The sequence below is a fragment of the Porites lutea genome, chromosome 2 (genome assembly GCF_958299795.1).
Source record: "Porites lutea chromosome 2, jaPorLute2.1, whole genome shotgun sequence".
Lineage (NCBI taxonomy): Eukaryota > Metazoa > Cnidaria > Anthozoa > Scleractinia > Poritidae > Porites > Porites lutea.
Genome location: NC_133202.1, coordinates 26,387,430 through 26,406,126, shown reverse-complemented (window position 1 = coordinate 26,406,126; position 18,697 = coordinate 26,387,430). Strand labels below are relative to the sequence as shown.

Sequence of the window (18,697 nt, the reverse complement as noted above, 5' to 3'; positions counted from 1 at the left end):
AATTGGATTTGTACGACGTTTTGAAGCTTAAAAAGACCAGTAAATTCCAAAAGTATTTTGATCAGCACTGCTATGTTCCTTATTCAAGGTTTGCACATCTTGAAAAGTCCTTGAATTCCATTTTTCCTTGAAAAGTCCTTGAATTTTCGTCAACGTTGAATTTAGTAGCATGGAAAGTGTTTTTTGATGATTTTTGGTTGTCCAAGACAGAATAATTATGAATCATAACTCAGAGAATTTGAAGCGGGTTATTTACACAAAGTGCTCAGTGTTTTATGCAATAAGTAACTATCAATTTAAGGCAAATGAGCTGAAAAATGAAGAGATGTGGGTGAAGCAAACAGTTCAAGCGTTAAAGCCTTATAAGAATAGACTGGGAATGTGCACTTTTGTACAATCTGTGAAATTATATTCCTAGGTGGTCCTTGAAAATCTAATGTGATCCTTGAAAAGTCCTTGAAAAATGGTTGCAATTTTTTGTATTAACCCTGTTGTTTCGAAACGCTTTTTTTAGTCCGGTTATAAGCCCCCCTACCCCCTCGTTTATAAGCCCTCGTATAATCCTACACAAAGTTGTATTAGCCCAGGGCATAATTATAAGGGGATGTTCACGGTATTATTTAAGGAAACCTCATCTTGCATAAGACAGTTCTAAATGATTTATTATATATAACTATTAAATATGGACGTTATAAAGAAATACTTTTACTTTTTTGGGCCTTGCGAATTGACAGGATATTTTAATCAAGTGGATGCATTATATTTTTCCACTTCAATAGTGAAATGCAAATTTAGAAATCTTACTATTACCGGACAGCTGCCCTTGAAAAGTCTTCGCAAAAACTATCAGGTCTCGTTAAAAATCCAAAATTTCTTGAATGTCGTTGAATTACTACCGTACTCCTTAGATTATTAAAAATTCTTTAAATTTCTTTAATAACTTAGACGTGGTAAAACAGCTTTTTGCAAGCAGAACTTTCTTGCCTTTTCTTCTTTTCTTTCGTTTTTGTAAATTCGGCAGTTACCGTAAAGGATAGAGACACAATTTGAACAGAATTCAAACGTTTGTATTAATTTTTTTGTCTGTGGAAAAGTAACTTTAGTTTCGTACGACATATATTTTATAAGTATAGGTTTTTGGAAAACATGAAATAGATTTCAATTCGCCATGAAAAAGGAAGCTTCATGGCATTGAAAAAGCGGTACAATACGGCTTTAATGTTGAAAATGTACTTTTGGCCATTTTTATCAATTCTAATTGGCGGAAAACAGGTTCAAAAAAGAGGAGTTAATTAAAAGGCGGTTTTTTTACCCTTGCCAAAGTGTTGAATTGAAGTTTTGTTTTGCAAATATATATTTTTTGTTGTCAAGAAAGCTGGAATGAAACGCTCTCTCTTGAACGGAATTTTTTTTTTATCGTAGCGCTTATGATACGATACGTGATACGCGATATGTGCTCATATATGTGGGTGCTGTATCCTATTTTAGCAGCACTTTTTTGTAAAATGCTGTAAACGATGGTTGTAGTTTTGAACTTGGAAACAATCCTGGCCATCTTTAGTGCGATTCCATTTTCAAGCTTCCGTGCTCTGCTTTCCTGTGGCTTAGTTTGTTGTATCTTATCAAGTGGTTTTACCTTTAATGAAGTCCGATTAGAGTCTGTCGTAGTTTTATTGTATGCATTCTTATCAGCGACGTCATTACCGCGGAACTATTGCCAATTTTTTTGGGCACATTAAGAAATATAAAAGAGGATTAATTGATGTGTAATTTAATTGAAACCCATTACCAGTTAGCAGCTGGTCATGTTTGATTGGATTGTTTTCTTTAATTTTCCACCCGTACCGCTGAGTAACAATGGCGTACACTGTTTGTTTGTTTTTTCTTTTCCACTATCTGAATTTGATTGTAATTTTACTAATGAGTGTGTTAAATTTGGAATTAAGTGAAGATCGATAATGAGCTATCCGTGTAATTGTCTTAAAAGATTTAAAGCCTTAAATATTCCTAAAGATTGATAATGGAATTAATTTTGAAACCTTTCAAAATCCGTTAAAGTCAAGGTGTGCGTACTTCATAGCTTGAAAGTGCTTGTTTGTCAGTCAGTTTTAGCAAGGCTTCATCATGGACCACAACCAGACAGAAACGTCCATCATGTCAACGAATACGACCAAGTCAGTGTTTTATTGCCCACATATTCCACAATTAATATGGGATGTGCATGACACCATTTCTCCTTGGATATTTGCCGTTGTTGCATCTTTAATCTCACCTGCTACAGTTCTTTTGAACGCGTTAGTTATCATAGTAGTTATGAAAAGGAGAGAACTTCAGAAACTTTCCAATATCCTGTTGTCAAGTCTGGCCGTGACGGACCTTCTTGTAGGTGCTATATGTATACCATTATCTGCTATAGATGGATTCTTACTTCCCTATCAAATTCTTGCTGCTCAGGATATTTGCACGCTCGACGTGGCAACAGCCTGTTTCTCACTCACTCTGACATTTTGTTCGCTGTTCCATCTGGTGCTGATTGCATGGGAGAGGTACGTGGCCATTCGAAAGTGGAGGGACTACAAAGATATACTGACTAAAAGCCGCTTGAAAAAGCTGGCAATGATAGCTTGGATTTCAGGACCAGTATTCATTTTGTGCCCATTCCTTATTTCCGTAGCGGCCAGTGGACGGACTTCGTTTGTAGTTTTTCTTGCTTCAATTTGTTTTATCGTGGCACTCATCTTATATTTTTACGTCATGGTGTACCTTGAAATTCGCAAGCGAAAATTCAATCAGATTCTTCAGGTCAGCGTGTTAGCGTTATTGAAAACAGAATACAGAGTTGCGAAGACCACTGCTTTGGTTACGGCAGCCTTGTTTCTTTCCTTCGTTCCCGTTCTTTTTCTCCCCTTATTGGGAAGAATTTTTCCCGTACTTCGTAAAATGTCGTCATGGCGCGTAGTTGAAACACTAGTGCTTTCTAACTCTTTAGTTAATCCACTTATTTACTGTTACAGAGACTGTCGTTTAAAGAAACTTGTTCTCGAGCTATTGAGGATTAAAAAACCTAAACCAAGGAATGCAGTGGACATAGTGCGATTCATTGAACGAACAGATGTACGTGGTCCACTGAAAGATAGGGTGGAGATCATACAAAAAGGAGATAAGAATATCCGTTTGACGAGATCAGCATCCTATGATTTGACCCGACTTTGTGATCGACCTGATATCAAGCCCAATATAATGTTGGCTAAGAGAAGTATGTCGGCTCCGTATATACATGTAGGTGGCATTTCGGGCGAAGACTAACTAGACGCCTGTAAGACCATCGGCCATCGTGGTCCTTGGAGTCATGAGCGCCGTTTGAAGGTCCTCAGCTAGAATATAGAGAGATTAAGATTCACGTTTACGCCAAACGGCATACGTGAATTTGTACCCCGTGAACAATTTTTCCCCTTATTTTCCGTTTACTCTTTATTGCTTCTACACAAAAAAGGAGTTTATGCCAGTTTTAACCATAGGAATCGTTCGGGACTGTTGTTATCTGCTTATTTTCTATTCTGAGAAATTCTCAACTTGAGTCTGACGTTTGCCGTTTGCAGTAAACGTGAATCTTAATCTCTCGTATGATTCAGAACTGCTGCCACAAAGAACCGCTTCTTAAGAACGATGACCATCTTAGGAAACGGAAGATAAGAGCAAATATCGAACGAACAGACTATTCTCCACGGACGATTGAGAGAATTCAGTACATTCATTTTGTTTTTTTATAAGAATTTATTTTATAAGAATATCGAGACTAAAATTTGCCAAATTTTAAGAATATCTTCCGGGCTAAGAGTTTAAACAGGATATAATTTTATGTGCTGAAAATCTATAAACACAATACAATGTTGTTAACTTACTCCTTCTCTAAACGGTAACTCCTTCTAACCAACGAAACGAGTAAACCTGGCAATAACTCTAATTAATACCCCAATATATTCCAAAAAGGAAATGCCATAAGCTGTAATTTAAGAATTATACTAAAATACAATCAGCCTAAAATCGGCCAAAAAAGAAAAAAAAAAGAATATTCAGCCTAAGCCGGAAAACAACATTCTTATATATATATATAAAAGAGCGTGTAAGTAAAAACCTTTGTATAATTGTTATTAGCAGGCGCGAGACTAGTTAGTCTTGGAAACACGTGGAAACACCGGGTCTTAGAAAATCTTTGGAATAGTTATATCTTTAGCTACACTCTTCCCACAACTCGAGCTTAGTTTATATCTGCCTAGACGACAAATTGTTTCAAAGGTTCGTACCTTTTTGTCATTGTTATTTGACTTCCATTTCGAAAACTAGTGTGATATTCCTCATAGATTTTGATTATATTTAATGAATTGAACATTAGCAACCAGAATGACTTTTTTAAATTATTTTTACCTGAGATTTTCTAAGCGCCGGGGCAGAGATTGCGCGAGCTCCTTTAGCGTGTTTCGGATTTTTGGATTTGTATGGAAAACCTTCAAGCGTGACTGGGTGGCAAAAGTTGTTTTTCTTATACAAATCCTTCCAATTTTCGGCGGCCGTTGCAATCGCTACCTTTGAGATATTCGGCTAAAAATTTTACAGGTTGCCTAATTTTAATATGCTCTTGCAGCTTGTGCAACCAAATCTTCAAAAGCGAACTGTTTTCGTGTTTACAGAAAGTTGATCACGTGATCAGCTTATGCAAAAGACCTACACTTATTAACCCATTTACCCCGGACATAAGCCCCCTCCCTCTCCCCGCCCTTAGCTTGTATTGAAATGAATCCCATTTCCATGATGCTTTGAAGCTTCAAAAGACTAGGAAATTCGAAAAGTGTTTTAATCAATACTGTGATGTTGCTTGTTTAGTCCGGTTATACGTCCCCTTGGATATAAGCCCCCCCCCCCCCACTCCCCTCGTTTAACCCCGTACGAAGTTGTATTAGCCCAGGGCATATAAAGAAGTTCACGGTATTATTTAAGGAAACCTCCTCTTGAATAAGACAGTTCTAAATGATTGATAATATATAACTATTAGATATGGACTGACGTTGTGAAGAAATACTTTTACTTTTTTGGGCCCAGAGAATCGACAGGATATTTTAATCAAGTGGGTGTACTAAACAGCGTTTTGCAAGCAGAAGTTCCTTATCTTTTTTTTTTCTTTTCTTTTTGTAAATTCGGCGGGTACCATAAAGGACAGAGACAATTGCAAACATTTGTATTATTTTTTTCTGTGGGAAATAGATGATATTACATGGCCGCGCGGAGATACGAATGTTATCTTCGAGTGCTGAAAGAATCTCTCACGAGTGAGCGATACTTTTAGCACGAGAAGATAAAATTCGTATCCCCAAGCGGCCATGTAATATTCTGTTTATTTTATAGATACTGATGAAATTCCTACATAAAACACAACTTTTTTAAAATTCATTTTCGAAACAGCAAAATAGTGCAATTAAAGTGGTCACCTATCGGAAAATGCCTGTCACAAAAATGTTATGAAACTCGGATATAAAGTTATAAAGGAGAAATAAAGACAATAGTACTTATATTTTCTGTTCCAAAAAGTCAAAATTCTAATGTAGAAGAGAAAAATTCTATATCAGCAAAACCGTATCTTAAAATAATCATGTTAGTAACCATGGCGACACCAATATCCTCACACGTGAAAGATAAAAATAGTATGTTCACTGCGCGCGATGAAGATATGATTTCTTAGTAAAAGGAAAAATCCTGATATTTCATCAGTATCTATATAATAAAGTAACTTTATTAAATTTCGTACGATATATATTTTATAAGTATAGGTTCGGTTTTGGAAAACATCAAATAGATTTAAATTCGCCATGAAAAAGGAAGCTTCATTGCATTGAAACGACAGTACAATACGCCTTTCATGTTGGAAATGCCCTTTTGGCCATTTTTATCAATTTTAATTGGCGGGAAACAGGTCCAAAAAAAAGATTTGATTAAAAGGCGGTTTTTTTGCTCTGGCCAAAGTGTTAAAGTGAAGTTTTGTTTTGCAAATGTACTTTTCCATTGTCAAGAAAGCTGGAATGAAACGCTCTCTCTTAAACTGAATTTTTTTTTATCTTGGCGCCTATGAAAGCGCGGTACGTATTTATATATATGGTTGCTGTGTCCTATTTTAGCAACACTCTCCTGTAAAGTGTTGTAATCGACGGTCCTAGTTTTGAACTTGAAAGCAATCCTGGCCATCTTAAGTGCGATTCCATTTTCAATCTTCCGTGCTCTGCTTTCCTGTGGCTTAGTTTGTTTTACGTTATGCAGTGGTTTTAAGTCCGTCCTAGTGTTTTTGCATTCATTCTTATCAGCAACGTCATTACGAACTATTGCCGATTATTTTAGCCACATTGAGAAATAAAAAAGAGGATTAGTTGATGTGCAATTCAATTTAAACTTATTGTTACTTCGCAGCTGGTCAGGTTTGATTGGATTGTTTTCTTTATAATTCTACCCATATTGCTAAGTAACAATGGCGTACACTGTGTGTGTGTTTGTTTGTTTGTTTGTTTTTTCCAGTATCTGAATTAGATTGTAATCATTAATTTCCTGGTGATAGCACTAAGCAAGAGTAATGCATTGATTAACCAACTGAGTCCTGGTACCTTCACCTATTGGGTACCTGTGGTCTTACTAATGAGAGTGTTAAATTTAGAATTAAGTTAAGATCGATAATGAGCTGTCCGTGTAATTGTCTTTTGCCATTTTTGTTTGAGATATAAAGGATTTAAATCTTTTAATAAACGTAAAGAGTTACGTTGAAACCAAGATGTGCGTACTTCATAGCTTGAAAGTGCTTGTTTGTCAGTCAGTTTTAGGAAGTCTTCATCATGGACTACAACCAGACAGAAGCGTCCATCATGCCATCGAATACGATTAAGTCGGTGTTTTATTGCCCACATATTCCACAATTAATATGGGATGTGCATGACACCATTTCTCCTTGGATATTTGCCGCTGTTGCATCTATAATCTCACCCGCTGCAGTTCTTTTGAACGCGTTAGTTATCATAGCAGTTACGAAAAGGAGAGAACTACAGAAACTTTCCAATATCCTGTTGTCAAGTCTGGCCGTTACGGACCTTCTTGTAGGTGCTATATGTATACCATTATCTGCTATAGATGGATTCTTACTTCCCTATCAAATTCTTGCTGCTCAGAATATTTGCACGCTCGACGTGGCAACAGTGTGGTTGTCACTCACTCTGACATTTTGTTCGCTGTTCCATCTGGTGCTGATTGCATGGGAGAGATACGTGGCCATTCGAAAGTGGAGGTACCACAGAGATACACTGACTACAAGCCGCTTAATAAAGCTGGCAGCAATAGCTTGGATTTCAGGAACAGCTTTCGTTTTGATCCCTTTCCTTATTTCCATAGCGGTCAGTGGACGGACTACGTTAGTAGTTTTTCTTGTTTCAACATGCCTGATCCTGGCACTCATCGTATATTTTTACGTCATGGTGTACCTTGAAATTCGCAAGCGAAAATTCAGTCAGATTCTTCAGGTCAGCGTGTTAGTGTTATTGAAAACAGAATACAGAGTTGCGAAGACCACTGCTTTGGTTACGGCAGCCTTGTTTCTTTCCTTCGTTCCTGTTGTTTCTCTCCCTTTATTGGGAATAGTTTTTCCCGTACTTCGTAAAATGTCGGCATGGCGCGCAGTGGAAACACTAGTGCTTTTTAACTCTTTAGTTAATCCACTTATTTACTGTTATAGAGACTGTCGTTTTAAGAAAGTTGTTCTTGAGTTATTGAGGGTTAAAAAACCTAAACCAAAGAATACAGTGGACATAGTGCGATTTACCGAACGAACAGATGTACGTGGTCATCTGAAAGATAGGGTGGAGATCATACAAGAAGTAGATGAAAATATCCGTTTGACGAGATCAGCATCCTGTGATTTGACCCGACTTTGTGATCGACCTTATATCGAGCGCAATAAAATGTTGGCTAAGAGAAGTATGTCGGCTCCGATTACATGTAGGTGGCATTTCGGGCGAAGATTAACTAGACGCGTGCAAGAGCATTGACCATCGTGTTCCATGGCGCCAAGAGCGCCGTTTGAAGTTTCTCAGCGAGAATATGATTCAGAACTGCTGCCACAAAGAAGCGATCCTTAAGAACGACGACCATCTTAGGAAGCGGAAGATATGGGCAGAGGGCAAATGTCGAGCGAACAGACTATTTTCCACAGACGATTGAGAGAATTTCAGCATATTCATTTTTTATAAGAATACATTTTATAAGAATATCGAGGTTGAACTTTGCGAAATTTTTAGAACATCTTGAGAAAAATCCCAGGCTGAGATTTTGAACAGAGCATAATATTGTGTGTTGAAAGTCTATAAACTCAATACAAAATGTTTTTAACTTAACTTATCCCAAACGGGAACTCCCCTAATCAACAAAACGAAAAAACCTGCACTAAGGATAATTGATACCCCAATGTATTCTAAAACAGAAATGTCATAAGCAATAATTTAACAATAATACAAGAATACTTTCAGCCTAAAATCGGCCAAAGAAAATAAGAATATTCAACCCGGGCCCGAAAAACAACGCTCTTACAAAAATAAAGTTGCGTAAGTAAAAACCTTTGTTTAATTATTATTAGCAGTCGCGAGACTAGTTAGTCTTGGAAACGAATACAAACACCTAAGCAGATCTCTTGAATAGGTATATCTTTAGCTACTCTCTTCCCACAGCTCGAGCCTAGTTTACATCTGCCGAGACTACAGTTTGTTTCAAACGTTCGTTCCGATTCTTTATTCGCTTAAATTTTAGTTATTATTACACTACCATTTCGAAAATTAGTATGATGTTCCTTATAGAGTTTGATTACATCGATTGATTTAAACATTAGCAACCAGAATGACTTGTTTTATTAATTTTTTTTCCTGTAATTTTTCTAAGGTCTAGATTGCGCGAGCACCTCAAGCGTGTCTGGAGCACATTTTTCCAGGCGAAGCGTAGTCGTCTTCTCAGCTCGTCCAGTGTTTTGGGGGCTGGATCCTTGTAAATTGTCTTGATAATGGTAACCCAGTTGTTCTCTTGCTACAGGGTTCAGATCGGCTAAGTTTGCCGGTCAGTCGCCCTTGGGTATCCTTACCTTCCCACGCGGTTTTGTTTCACCTAGTATCCCACGGAGACATTGCACCATACGATGTCGTTTCTTGTATTCGGATACTGAAAAACAGATACTTAGGACGCTCATCTGTGAATTAGAGATTCTCCCAATCCTCTGCAGTGAGCTTTAAGTATTTCGATGCAAATCTCCTCACTTAACAGTGGTATTTTATTTTGATTGAAAATTTTCTTTTGTTGGTCTATGCATACCGTTGTGCTTGAAACTTAGTTGAATTATTACTCTTATACATGGACATGGACCCCATAGCAAAAGTAGCTTAACAATCTATACAATAGTTAATAACCTTTAGAAAATTTATGTTCAATAATAATAATAATAATAATAATAATAATAATAATAATAATAATAATAATAATAATAATAATAATAATAATAATAATAATAAACTGTGAATGCAAATATTTACCTTTATCCTTGCAATTAAACGAACATTTTTAAGTGAACAAACTTACATTCTAGGTGATTTTAACATCTTAGTACACTACGGACTTTTTAAATATCAGCTGTAGTATAAGGTGCATAAATGTATTCGTTTTGATGCTAATTGGATTTTCTTTGTCTATATTTATTTTTGTTGTCACTGTCGTTGCTATTGTTTTGGTTGCTGGGGTCGATTTGGACCCCAACAGAAAAGTGAGCCCCACATTTCTATATCCGCATGTAATTCTCGCGAAGCGAGTTTATAATCTCGTCGCGTGCATCACGTGAACCGCGCGTGGTCTTAGCCAGATGCAAAATTCGATGCGCCTTAAATCTCTCTATGAATATATGCTTGGTGTCCGCCAATGACGTCATGTAGCGCTACGTCATGGAAGTGATGATTTTGCGTTTCCAGTCAACATGGATTTTGCCGCTGATGACCAGCGCATTTTCATGTATTATTCATGAAAGGCTCATGTGTTTATTCATCCATGAAACAATGTTTACAATCGGTGGATCACGAGCAATCTCCCAATCAGATGACACAGAACAACAAGCACAACAAGTGGCTGGAAATCCTCGATTTTCAACCGAAACTCCTGTTGATTATGTACTACAACAATAGTGCAAACACTCTCATTGCTGTAGTTCACTTAACAAGAAATATTTTTCGTCAATTACCAGCATTTACTTGTTATTTTCACTGCATTACTAATGACACACTTCACAAGTAATTATTATTACACTTATTGTTAAAAATGGCATGGGTTAGGTGCATATTCACCTCACTTTCGTGCAGTTATTCACTATCACACCCATTTTCTTTTGACTATTTATTACACATGTAGGAGGGTCAAATGGGGTGAACACGGGACCTATGAAACATTGGCTACCCTTCCTTAACAACACCAACCCCGTTTAAATCCCAGAAAATCCCTTTTAACGACAATGCACAGGGTTCAAATTTACTCCAACAAAAAGGTGATCAAGTACATCTCACATTCCAATATTAGGGCCAGTATTGAAACCCGCCCTCCCAAGCTACACAATTTACTCCGATTCTCCTTCCATCCCTGACGTTTTATGGGCCTTCCCCACCCCCCGAGCTTCACGAGTTTCTGCGATACACGTATTTCTAGTATAAAAGTAATAATTGCATTCAAAGTGGTTTATACATATGGACACATTCCCTAAATCTCGAACACATTGTCCGACCATGTGAACTGTGATAAATGTTGATTATCAGTTGGGGTCTCATTGGACCCCACTTGGTTGGAAGAGGGTTAATGATAAGGATGATGATCTTGATGATAATGATGATGATAATAATGATAATGAAGAAATAACTTTTTATTGACTACAAAACTAAATGCTAAAACCTGTTTGTAGTTCCTTTCCATTAAAAACTATTTTCAAGTACAGCAAAGCTATTTTCAAGTACAGACTTTAAGGAATAAAGTGATAAACAGTGCAAGCAACAATGTTGGGCTACAAAATATACAATAGACCATTTTACAGTTGCGGACTTAGTGACCTAGCCTTTGAGTGAACGTGAGGCTGAGGTTGACCTTGTTTTGATACAAACCTCCTCCCTCTTGTAGTGGAAGTTATACTTGAAAAATACAAGTTAGCATAAGAACAACATGATTTACATAATAAAGCGAGGAGGGATGTATCAAAACAAGGTCAACTCTGGTCTCGTTTTCACCTGTAACTGTAAAATGGGCTATTTTTAGGCCCCCAAACAAGTTTTGGATCATTATGGATGTTCTTCTTTACGCTTGTTTTCAGAAACTTTACCGTTGGAGAAGAAACTTGAAGGAGCCTGAACCAGGAATTCTGTTCCCTGGAATCACACGACCTGATGCAGACGAGGGATGTGTGAGCTGCATCAAATATTTGTTTAACAAATTCTTCTTTCACTTTGGTTGGGAGGTAAGAATAGACATCTTTCATAATGGCGGCCCCTTTAATGTACAATAAAAACCCACGAGTAAGAACTTCCATTTTCCCAAGTTATCCTAAACAGGTTCTTACATGAACGGTAATTAGCATAAATTTAGGTGTCCCCTGCGAACTTATAGAGAGCTTTAGATTTGAGAACGAAAACCAGTACGAGTACGAGATTAAACTTAAAGTTTTTGTGCTTTTACTAAAACAAAGACTCCCAGGAAAACTTCATTTTACTTTTTTTCACCAAAAAACTTAGTACGGTTATTTGTACTGAAGGAGGTTAAGCCCTCTCTCGATGGCAAAATGATAAAACTTCTTATATTTGATAACTTGTTCCCGCCACTACGACATTCTCGCTAAAACTCGTAGCAGATTGACAGCGGCTATCACGTTTTCCCGCCAAAATGACGCTGATTCACTCGTGAGCAATACTCAATATTGAGAAAGTCTCGTACTCGTAGTCTTCCTCGTCTCGGAATCTAAAGCTCTCTAATACTTTCTAGTATCCAACGCATTCTCTTGGAATAATTTAGGGAGTTTAAGCAACGACTTTTTTGAGCGACGCACGTCAACCGGACGTAGATTTTTTGCAATCTCGTGATTTTGACCGGGCAAATCGTCTCTTTGAGAGGAAACTGTATTTACATCACTCTTTGGCTCAGCTGTTGATTTTTCTTCTTTTCAGGTTTGTCTAGTCATGATCGTCATAAACATGGCTGTCCGTTGTGATATCTCTTCCGTAGTGTACGCAATATGGCTCGGGGTGTTTTTAGTACTGGGCCGTCAGAACTCGTCTATTGTGTGGCCGGTGTACGTGGGCTTCCTGGCAGTGCTCTTACCACTACAGTATCTTCTTGTACTTGGATGGCCTCCTGCCCTGTGTTTGGGTAAGAGCTCGTTTGGATTTGACTTTAAACTGATGTATTGAGAGTGCCTCTTTGTTACTTCTTTGAAGTCAAGAGTTACTGTATTATAAAACAGGTTTGGTGTGCACAGTTTAAATAAACAACCTTTATCGCAAATTCAGTCCGATTTTGGCCATAATAATATTCATCATCATCATCTCCATCTTCATCATCATCGTCGTCATCATCATCATCATCATCATCGCCACAATCTTCACCATCATCATCATTGTCGTCTACCCGACTGTACCCTTCCTGCAAACAACTTACTCTTGATGTGGGTAGAAGATGTATAAGTAGTGTACCGTAAATGACCAAATAAACACTTCTCATCTAATAAAAGCCCCCTCTATGCTGTTCAAATTGTATTAGACGCCCCTATCTAATAAACCCCCCTGTCTAATAAACGCCCTCCATGAATATTGCTCCAAATCAGTCAATTTATTCATTTCATTGTTTGATTAACAACGGTTTATGTATTATGTTTGTTCAATTTCAAGTTCAAAGTAGGGATAGCGCTTATTGATCTTCTTAAATACATCACTTATATGCACATTAACTATGCAGTAATCTAGTTTTTTGACCTGTATATAGCGGTTACCCTAGCTGTATATAACGATAACTTTGCCATTTCCCAAGGGTGACCGTTGTAGCAGGTTCTGTAGACGCCCCGGGCGTTTATTAGGTCATTGACGGTATGCATGAGGTATGAATCCAAAGGCTGTAAGCCAAGTGCATATGGTGTGGTTAGGCTATGTTGTCACTACTGTGGCCACTTTATATCATGTTGTTGTTCATATTTGTTCAATAGTTATTCATTTATTTATCCAATTGCAGCATATCCTTGGACTAGCGCTTTAAACAGCAATCTTGTACACTGGCTTTACCTGACGGATGTAAAGCTACCACCTGACCCTAAGATGCTTTTCAGTAAGTCTATACGAAACAGCAATCTCTCCTTTCTTCGTTTTTTATTTACAGCTACCCGACCCATTCGTTTTGCGTAGTATAATTTGGCCCCCCGTTTTTGTTAAGAAAACTTGTCCTGGGCAGAAGGCTCACTCGTCTACTCCAGCTACCCTTATCCTGCATAGCAGGCGCTATGAATTAATTGGCGGGCGTGTGGGAGACACGCGAGGGGGGAGGGAGCACGTTTCAGATCACGCAGCGCTGCCAAGTAATTGGATAGGGGGCGGAAAAAAAGATTTTCGTGGGCCTCTCCGGCAGGCGCTCCCTCTCCCTTCGCGTGTTTCCCTCGCGCGAGCCCGTTCTTTCTTGTGCCTGTTAGTTCGTAGCGCCTTCTACGCAGGCAAAGCTACCGTGGGCGAGCCAACTCTTCCTACATTTCCTTAGTAAGCATTTTAAACCATTTACATCAGAAACAAAAAGTTGGCTCGGCTAGAAGGGGTGACCCGCCTAGCCGGATCACCCTTAACCGACAGTAGGGGCCAACTTTTCTCCATACAAACACTTTGGCTCGCCCAGCCAAGGCAAGACAATCAGAGCATGCATGATTCCTGTTGGCTAGGACGAAGGGGTCAACTTTTTCTCATATAAAAGCTTGCTAAAGTTGAATCGGCTGGAAGGGTGACCCTCTTTTCCGGGACAACTTTTCTCCAACGGGGCCTTTAAAGTAAAGAAAACAGTGCTTTTATAAGCTTGCTTTTAAAGAATTCGCCTTGAGGTAACACACCCCACCCCCATTCTCGCAGTCTTGTGTGCAAAGGCTCAAATCGAGCCTTGGGGTGACGAAATACCTTGACTTTAAAGAAACTGTCCACCCTTGACTCGACCTTGTTTTATTGTGTGTGGTCACTGGCGAGGAATGCGGGAAAGGCTGATTTCATTTGTCGAGTTGCTTTAGCAAACCGACGACAGTCGACCCAGTTCTAACTTCTAAGCGTTAGAACGTAATTTTAAAATAGCTTCGCTAAATAGCGGCATCTTTGTCTGTGTGTGCGTCGGGCTTCCATTTTCGGCAGTATGCAAGTTTGTTTTGTCACTCGCTTTTTATCCGCACGAAACCAGTGAATCTGCTCACCGACACCATTCCGTTCCGGCCCCGTTCACACGAATCAGGGTAAAATATATGTGGTTTAAAAAATAACCGGATTCGTGTGGACATAGCCTTATATTATGACCAACAGTGATTTTGTTACCTCTGCGTCCTGCGGCCCGGACGCACGAAAATTCCAAAAACGCAAAATAATTTGTGGTATGTGCCCCGTTGGATGATCGATCTGAAGATGTTTTTGTAGAATATCCTGTTTGTGGATTTCTGTGGCTGTTCTTGTGGCTGTTGTTTAACGACCCATATTTCTTTTAGTCTTTGTTGTCCTAGACCATAGAAATAATTTCAGTAAACTGTAATATAGAGTTTTCGAGTCTGTCTTCAGATTAACTTTGTGGTTACATAAAGACCTAGGGCCTCGTTGTTCCTTGACCTGGGACTCAATGGTTCTGGACTGGGACTCATGATTTTTCACAAGATGAGTCCCATGGCCCAGTTGCTCTAACGCCGGCTAGCGCTAATCCGGGGTTAAATTTTAACCCGGGTTTCGTTTTCTTTTTATCAAAAACACTCTTGGATAATTTTCTCTATTCTGTTTAGAGTATCCAGTCATCAGATTGTAGGCAAAGAGAATTAAACTGAATTTACTTTTTAAGCTCTCATATCTAAATTCAACACTAACCCTGGGTTACCTTAACGCAGCTTCGAACAACCCGGCCCAGGACTCACCATAACTATTTGTAACATAATCACTGGACCAAGATGGCCGCTCGGCACTCAAGCCAAAACTCTCCATATGATTCGCCATTAAAGTTAGTTTGGTTTGAAATTTTGCACAAGAGTTAAGGAAAATACCATTTCAAATAAAGCATGGTGTCTGTTCAGACTTTCATTACAACATTATTTATATCTGTTTCTAGGTGACTTCTTCCAGCTGCTGTTCGCCTGCTGTCAAGAAAACGTTTTTTCTATTGAACGTTTTCAGCGTTCCGCCGAGCAAGGAACAGGAAGGGTATCTATCAACTCCACCAGACGCGGCAGCCGAGGAAAAACAACAACTACTCCAGACTTTATGTGGAACATAACTTGGTTAGATTTCTTTAAGGTATATACCATCTTATTGTTCGATGAATTTAAGTTATTCTCCTTATTCCCTAGTTATCGCAGAAAAGGCTTTTTCATTACCTCGAATTTAATTCACTGGACAGGGTCCTAAAGATTTTCAGCCGATCTAAAGTTGGCCTCTTTGTTTTCTCTCGTATCACCATTTCAATTTTTCGTCAAAAGATTGAAATTAATATTAACCAACGGCTTGTGTGTTTGTGTAGATCATTTACAGTTTGTGGAATAGAGGGCAGAGGCTGATCTTGTTTTGACAGAAACATCACTTCTTTTCAAATGCAAGACATACTTTTAGGCATATGAAGGACACCGAGGTTTCTATCGAAACAAAGTCACCACCAGCCTCACTTCCATTCATAGGATTGGTTGTTTAACCTTTCACTGTGAGTTTGAATTTGAATTACGTCATCGGAATGGAATTTCTGTCGTTGAGGCGCAAACGTTTCTCCCGCAAAAAATCCCTAGGGACAAGGAGCAAGGAGGGATGGCTATCGGTCCATGTAAAGTTCGGTGTTTTGTCAAGTTACATTATGGGACTCTTTTGGGGGACGTTCTCGCTTTTTCTATAGGCCTTTTGAAAGTTTTGGCGGGACACTGGATGAAACTTCGTCCTCAAACAGACCCATAATGCCATTCGGTTCAACACCGAACCAGTCTCAGACGTTGCCTCAAAGTGGCTCATTGTTTTCTCTCTGCAGGTGTTCGTGTTTCAACACATGTACTGGGTGACCTTAGCTGTAGTTTACATCACAGTCCAGAGCACCATCAGCATCTTCAACTTTGGCTTCATTCTTTGGTGCTTCTTCTTTTTATGGCACGGGCAAGCCCTCTATCTCCAGCCAAGAACAAGACTGTTTAAACTGTGGAAAATCTTCATAGGATACAACTATTTCACACTTTTGGCTAAAGTTTGTCTTCAGGTAGGGTTAGACGGATGTAGAGCACGCAGGCCGTTCGATAGGGCCAAAAGTCACTTTTGTGAGCGTATCAGGGCGTAGCATATCAGAGCTGTGCCAATTATATTTGAAGCCACTGGAATTTAGCTCACCGAAAATCGAGAGAATGGGGGTTATTCCCAGGCTTCATGGGAATAACTCAAAGTTCGCAACAGAGTGGATTCTGACTGGATTGGATAATCACCTATGATCGTCTTTTTTATGAGCTGTTATTGGGGTTTCGTGAGTACAAATAAAATGAGGTCGTAAGCCAAGTCATGTAACCGCCTCACAGTTTGTTTATACTTGTAAGCTAGTCTAGTGTTGCAATCAATTCACTGCTCCTGTCGTGCAGCAAATCGCTCAATAAAAGGCCCTTTCTTCGCCTTGACCTTAATTTAAGTCTTTCTTCTGTCTTTACGCAGCTCGTGTCGTGTGTATACGTGGAGTATGTCAAGAGGCATACTGGATGCTGGGCTTTACAGTTGTTAAGTTTGTTCTGCCTGCGGCAGCGTGGCTATAACAAGATCGCGGCGGGGATGGTTAACGACGGCTGCGTGGCGCCATCAGACACGGGACTTGCTATGGACTGCGCATGCTTTACTTTTCTCGTCATACAGTACCGTGTGTTCACATCAGACTATTTTAAACACGTGGTGCGCGACCACAGAGAACAGTCAGACATGGCCAGCAGGTGAGCCTTTTTAAGACTATTAACATGCGATGGTCGACTTTAAGGGGCAGTGTTACGATAATATTGCTATTTTAGATCAATTCTGTACTGAGGTCATTACTTAGGATACACAGGATTTACGGTTAAGTTTCTCGAAAGTCATTTCGCCCGAAGTTATGTCGCCCAAAACCAGAGTTAATGATGTCATCCGAAATTTTTAGTCAAGTCGCCCCAAAATTGTTCATGCTCAGTAACATCCTAACATCTTAATCGCGCTTGTTTCGTTTCGTCAGTATCACTCATTTGACGTGTTTGTTTCATCAAAGCAAACAGAACGAAATATGTTACACATTCATCTCGCTTGTTTCTTCTCTTCATCGCATAAAGAACGGGTTATGATATACATTCATCCCGCTTGTTTTCGTCTCACCATAGCATCATTGCTTAAGGAACGAGACTTAATTACACAATTATCTAGCTTGTTTTGTCTTATTATCGCTTAAAGAACGAGATATATAACATAAACTCTTTGTTAAAATTTCGGGCAACATGACTCTGGTTTCGGTCGATATAACTTCGGGCGACCTCACGGTTACCATACACAGAAAGTTCCTGCAGAGTTGTAGAAAAAATATCAAATAATCTCACCACGGAGCACTAACCATAAGAGTTTTCAGATCAATAAACGTTTCTGCGAAACTGCCCGCCTACCCCTCCCCTAAGCCAACATTTTGCCCCAAGTGAGAAGTAAGTGTTAATGTTGGCTTAGGGGAGGGTAGGTGGGCAGTTTCCCAGAAACGTATAATGATCTTTTTGCACGCATAGTATTTAAAACTTGAAAACGTTGGCCCAATTTTTTTTGAGTTTCAATCCATGTCCATCTTTACCATCTTTTGCAACTGACTACTAGAAATAGTTTCAAAGCCTTAGATATAGTCTTCAAGACCGAAAGTGGACCATTACTTTTGTAATTCAATTGATGCGAAAAACGTTTTTGCTTTTTTAAAACGATAGCAAATAGCGGGACATGCATGATAGCCCTTAAAGTTTTATCAGTATGTTTTTAAACTCCTGCTGATTCATGAACATAACACAAGTTATGGAAATTTGATTGTAAATACACGGAAATCCTAGAACCTTTTCTTTGAATTTCCTTAAGACTGATCAGAAAAGGTGAATCAGAAACTTTCAAAATAATTGGGTTTCATCTGTTTCCACTTCCGTCGACGTCGTTAGGAAGTGTTGGATAACCTATAAAACACTGCTTCTGGTGTTTGATATAGTACGTAAAAGATCTGACCAAGAGCTGTTTACCTCACCGTAACCTCTGAGTAACCTCTGATTTTAGTTGGTCAAACAGGAAGATATTCCCTTAAAATATATCCAGTGCACTGCTTGTTTGTCTAATAAATCTAGGTAGCACCCGCAGGTCTCCAGCGAAAATGATTTATATGTTGTTTTCCAATTACCTATATTGTGGCACAATCA

The 18,697-nt window shown here is 38.9% G+C and overlaps 3 protein-coding genes across 6 annotated transcripts in view; all 3 read left to right on the top strand.

Annotated features, from left to right (window-relative positions):
• LOC140928146 (piezo-type mechanosensitive ion channel component 1-like) overlaps positions 1-18,697 on the top strand; it is a 54,427-nt gene that overhangs the window by 15,289 nt on the left and 20,441 nt on the right. For all 4 annotated transcript variants that reach the window (XM_073377857.1, XM_073377858.1, XM_073377859.1 and 1 more), the window contains 6 exons: positions 11,402-11,545; positions 12,249-12,450; positions 13,306-13,398; positions 15,400-15,584; positions 16,300-16,521; positions 16,962-17,230. In XM_073377857.1, coding sequence (XP_073233958.1) covers positions 11,402-11,545; positions 12,249-12,450; positions 13,306-13,398; positions 15,400-15,584; positions 16,300-16,521; positions 16,962-17,230 — 1,115 coding nt within the window. The remainder of the gene's footprint in view (positions 1-11,401; positions 11,546-12,248; positions 12,451-13,305; positions 13,399-15,399; positions 15,585-16,299; positions 16,522-16,961; positions 17,231-18,697) is intronic.
• On the top strand, positions 2,125-3,306 carry LOC140927915 (adenosine receptor A2a-like). The gene has a single exon (XM_073377617.1). The coding sequence runs from the start codon at positions 2,125-2,127 to the stop codon at positions 3,304-3,306; it is 1,182 nt and encodes a 393-aa protein (XP_073233718.1).
• On the top strand, positions 6,870-8,072 carry LOC140927914 (adenosine receptor A2b-like). Its single transcript, XM_073377616.1, has one exon. The coding sequence runs from the start codon at positions 6,870-6,872 to the stop codon at positions 8,070-8,072; it is 1,203 nt and encodes a 400-aa protein (XP_073233717.1).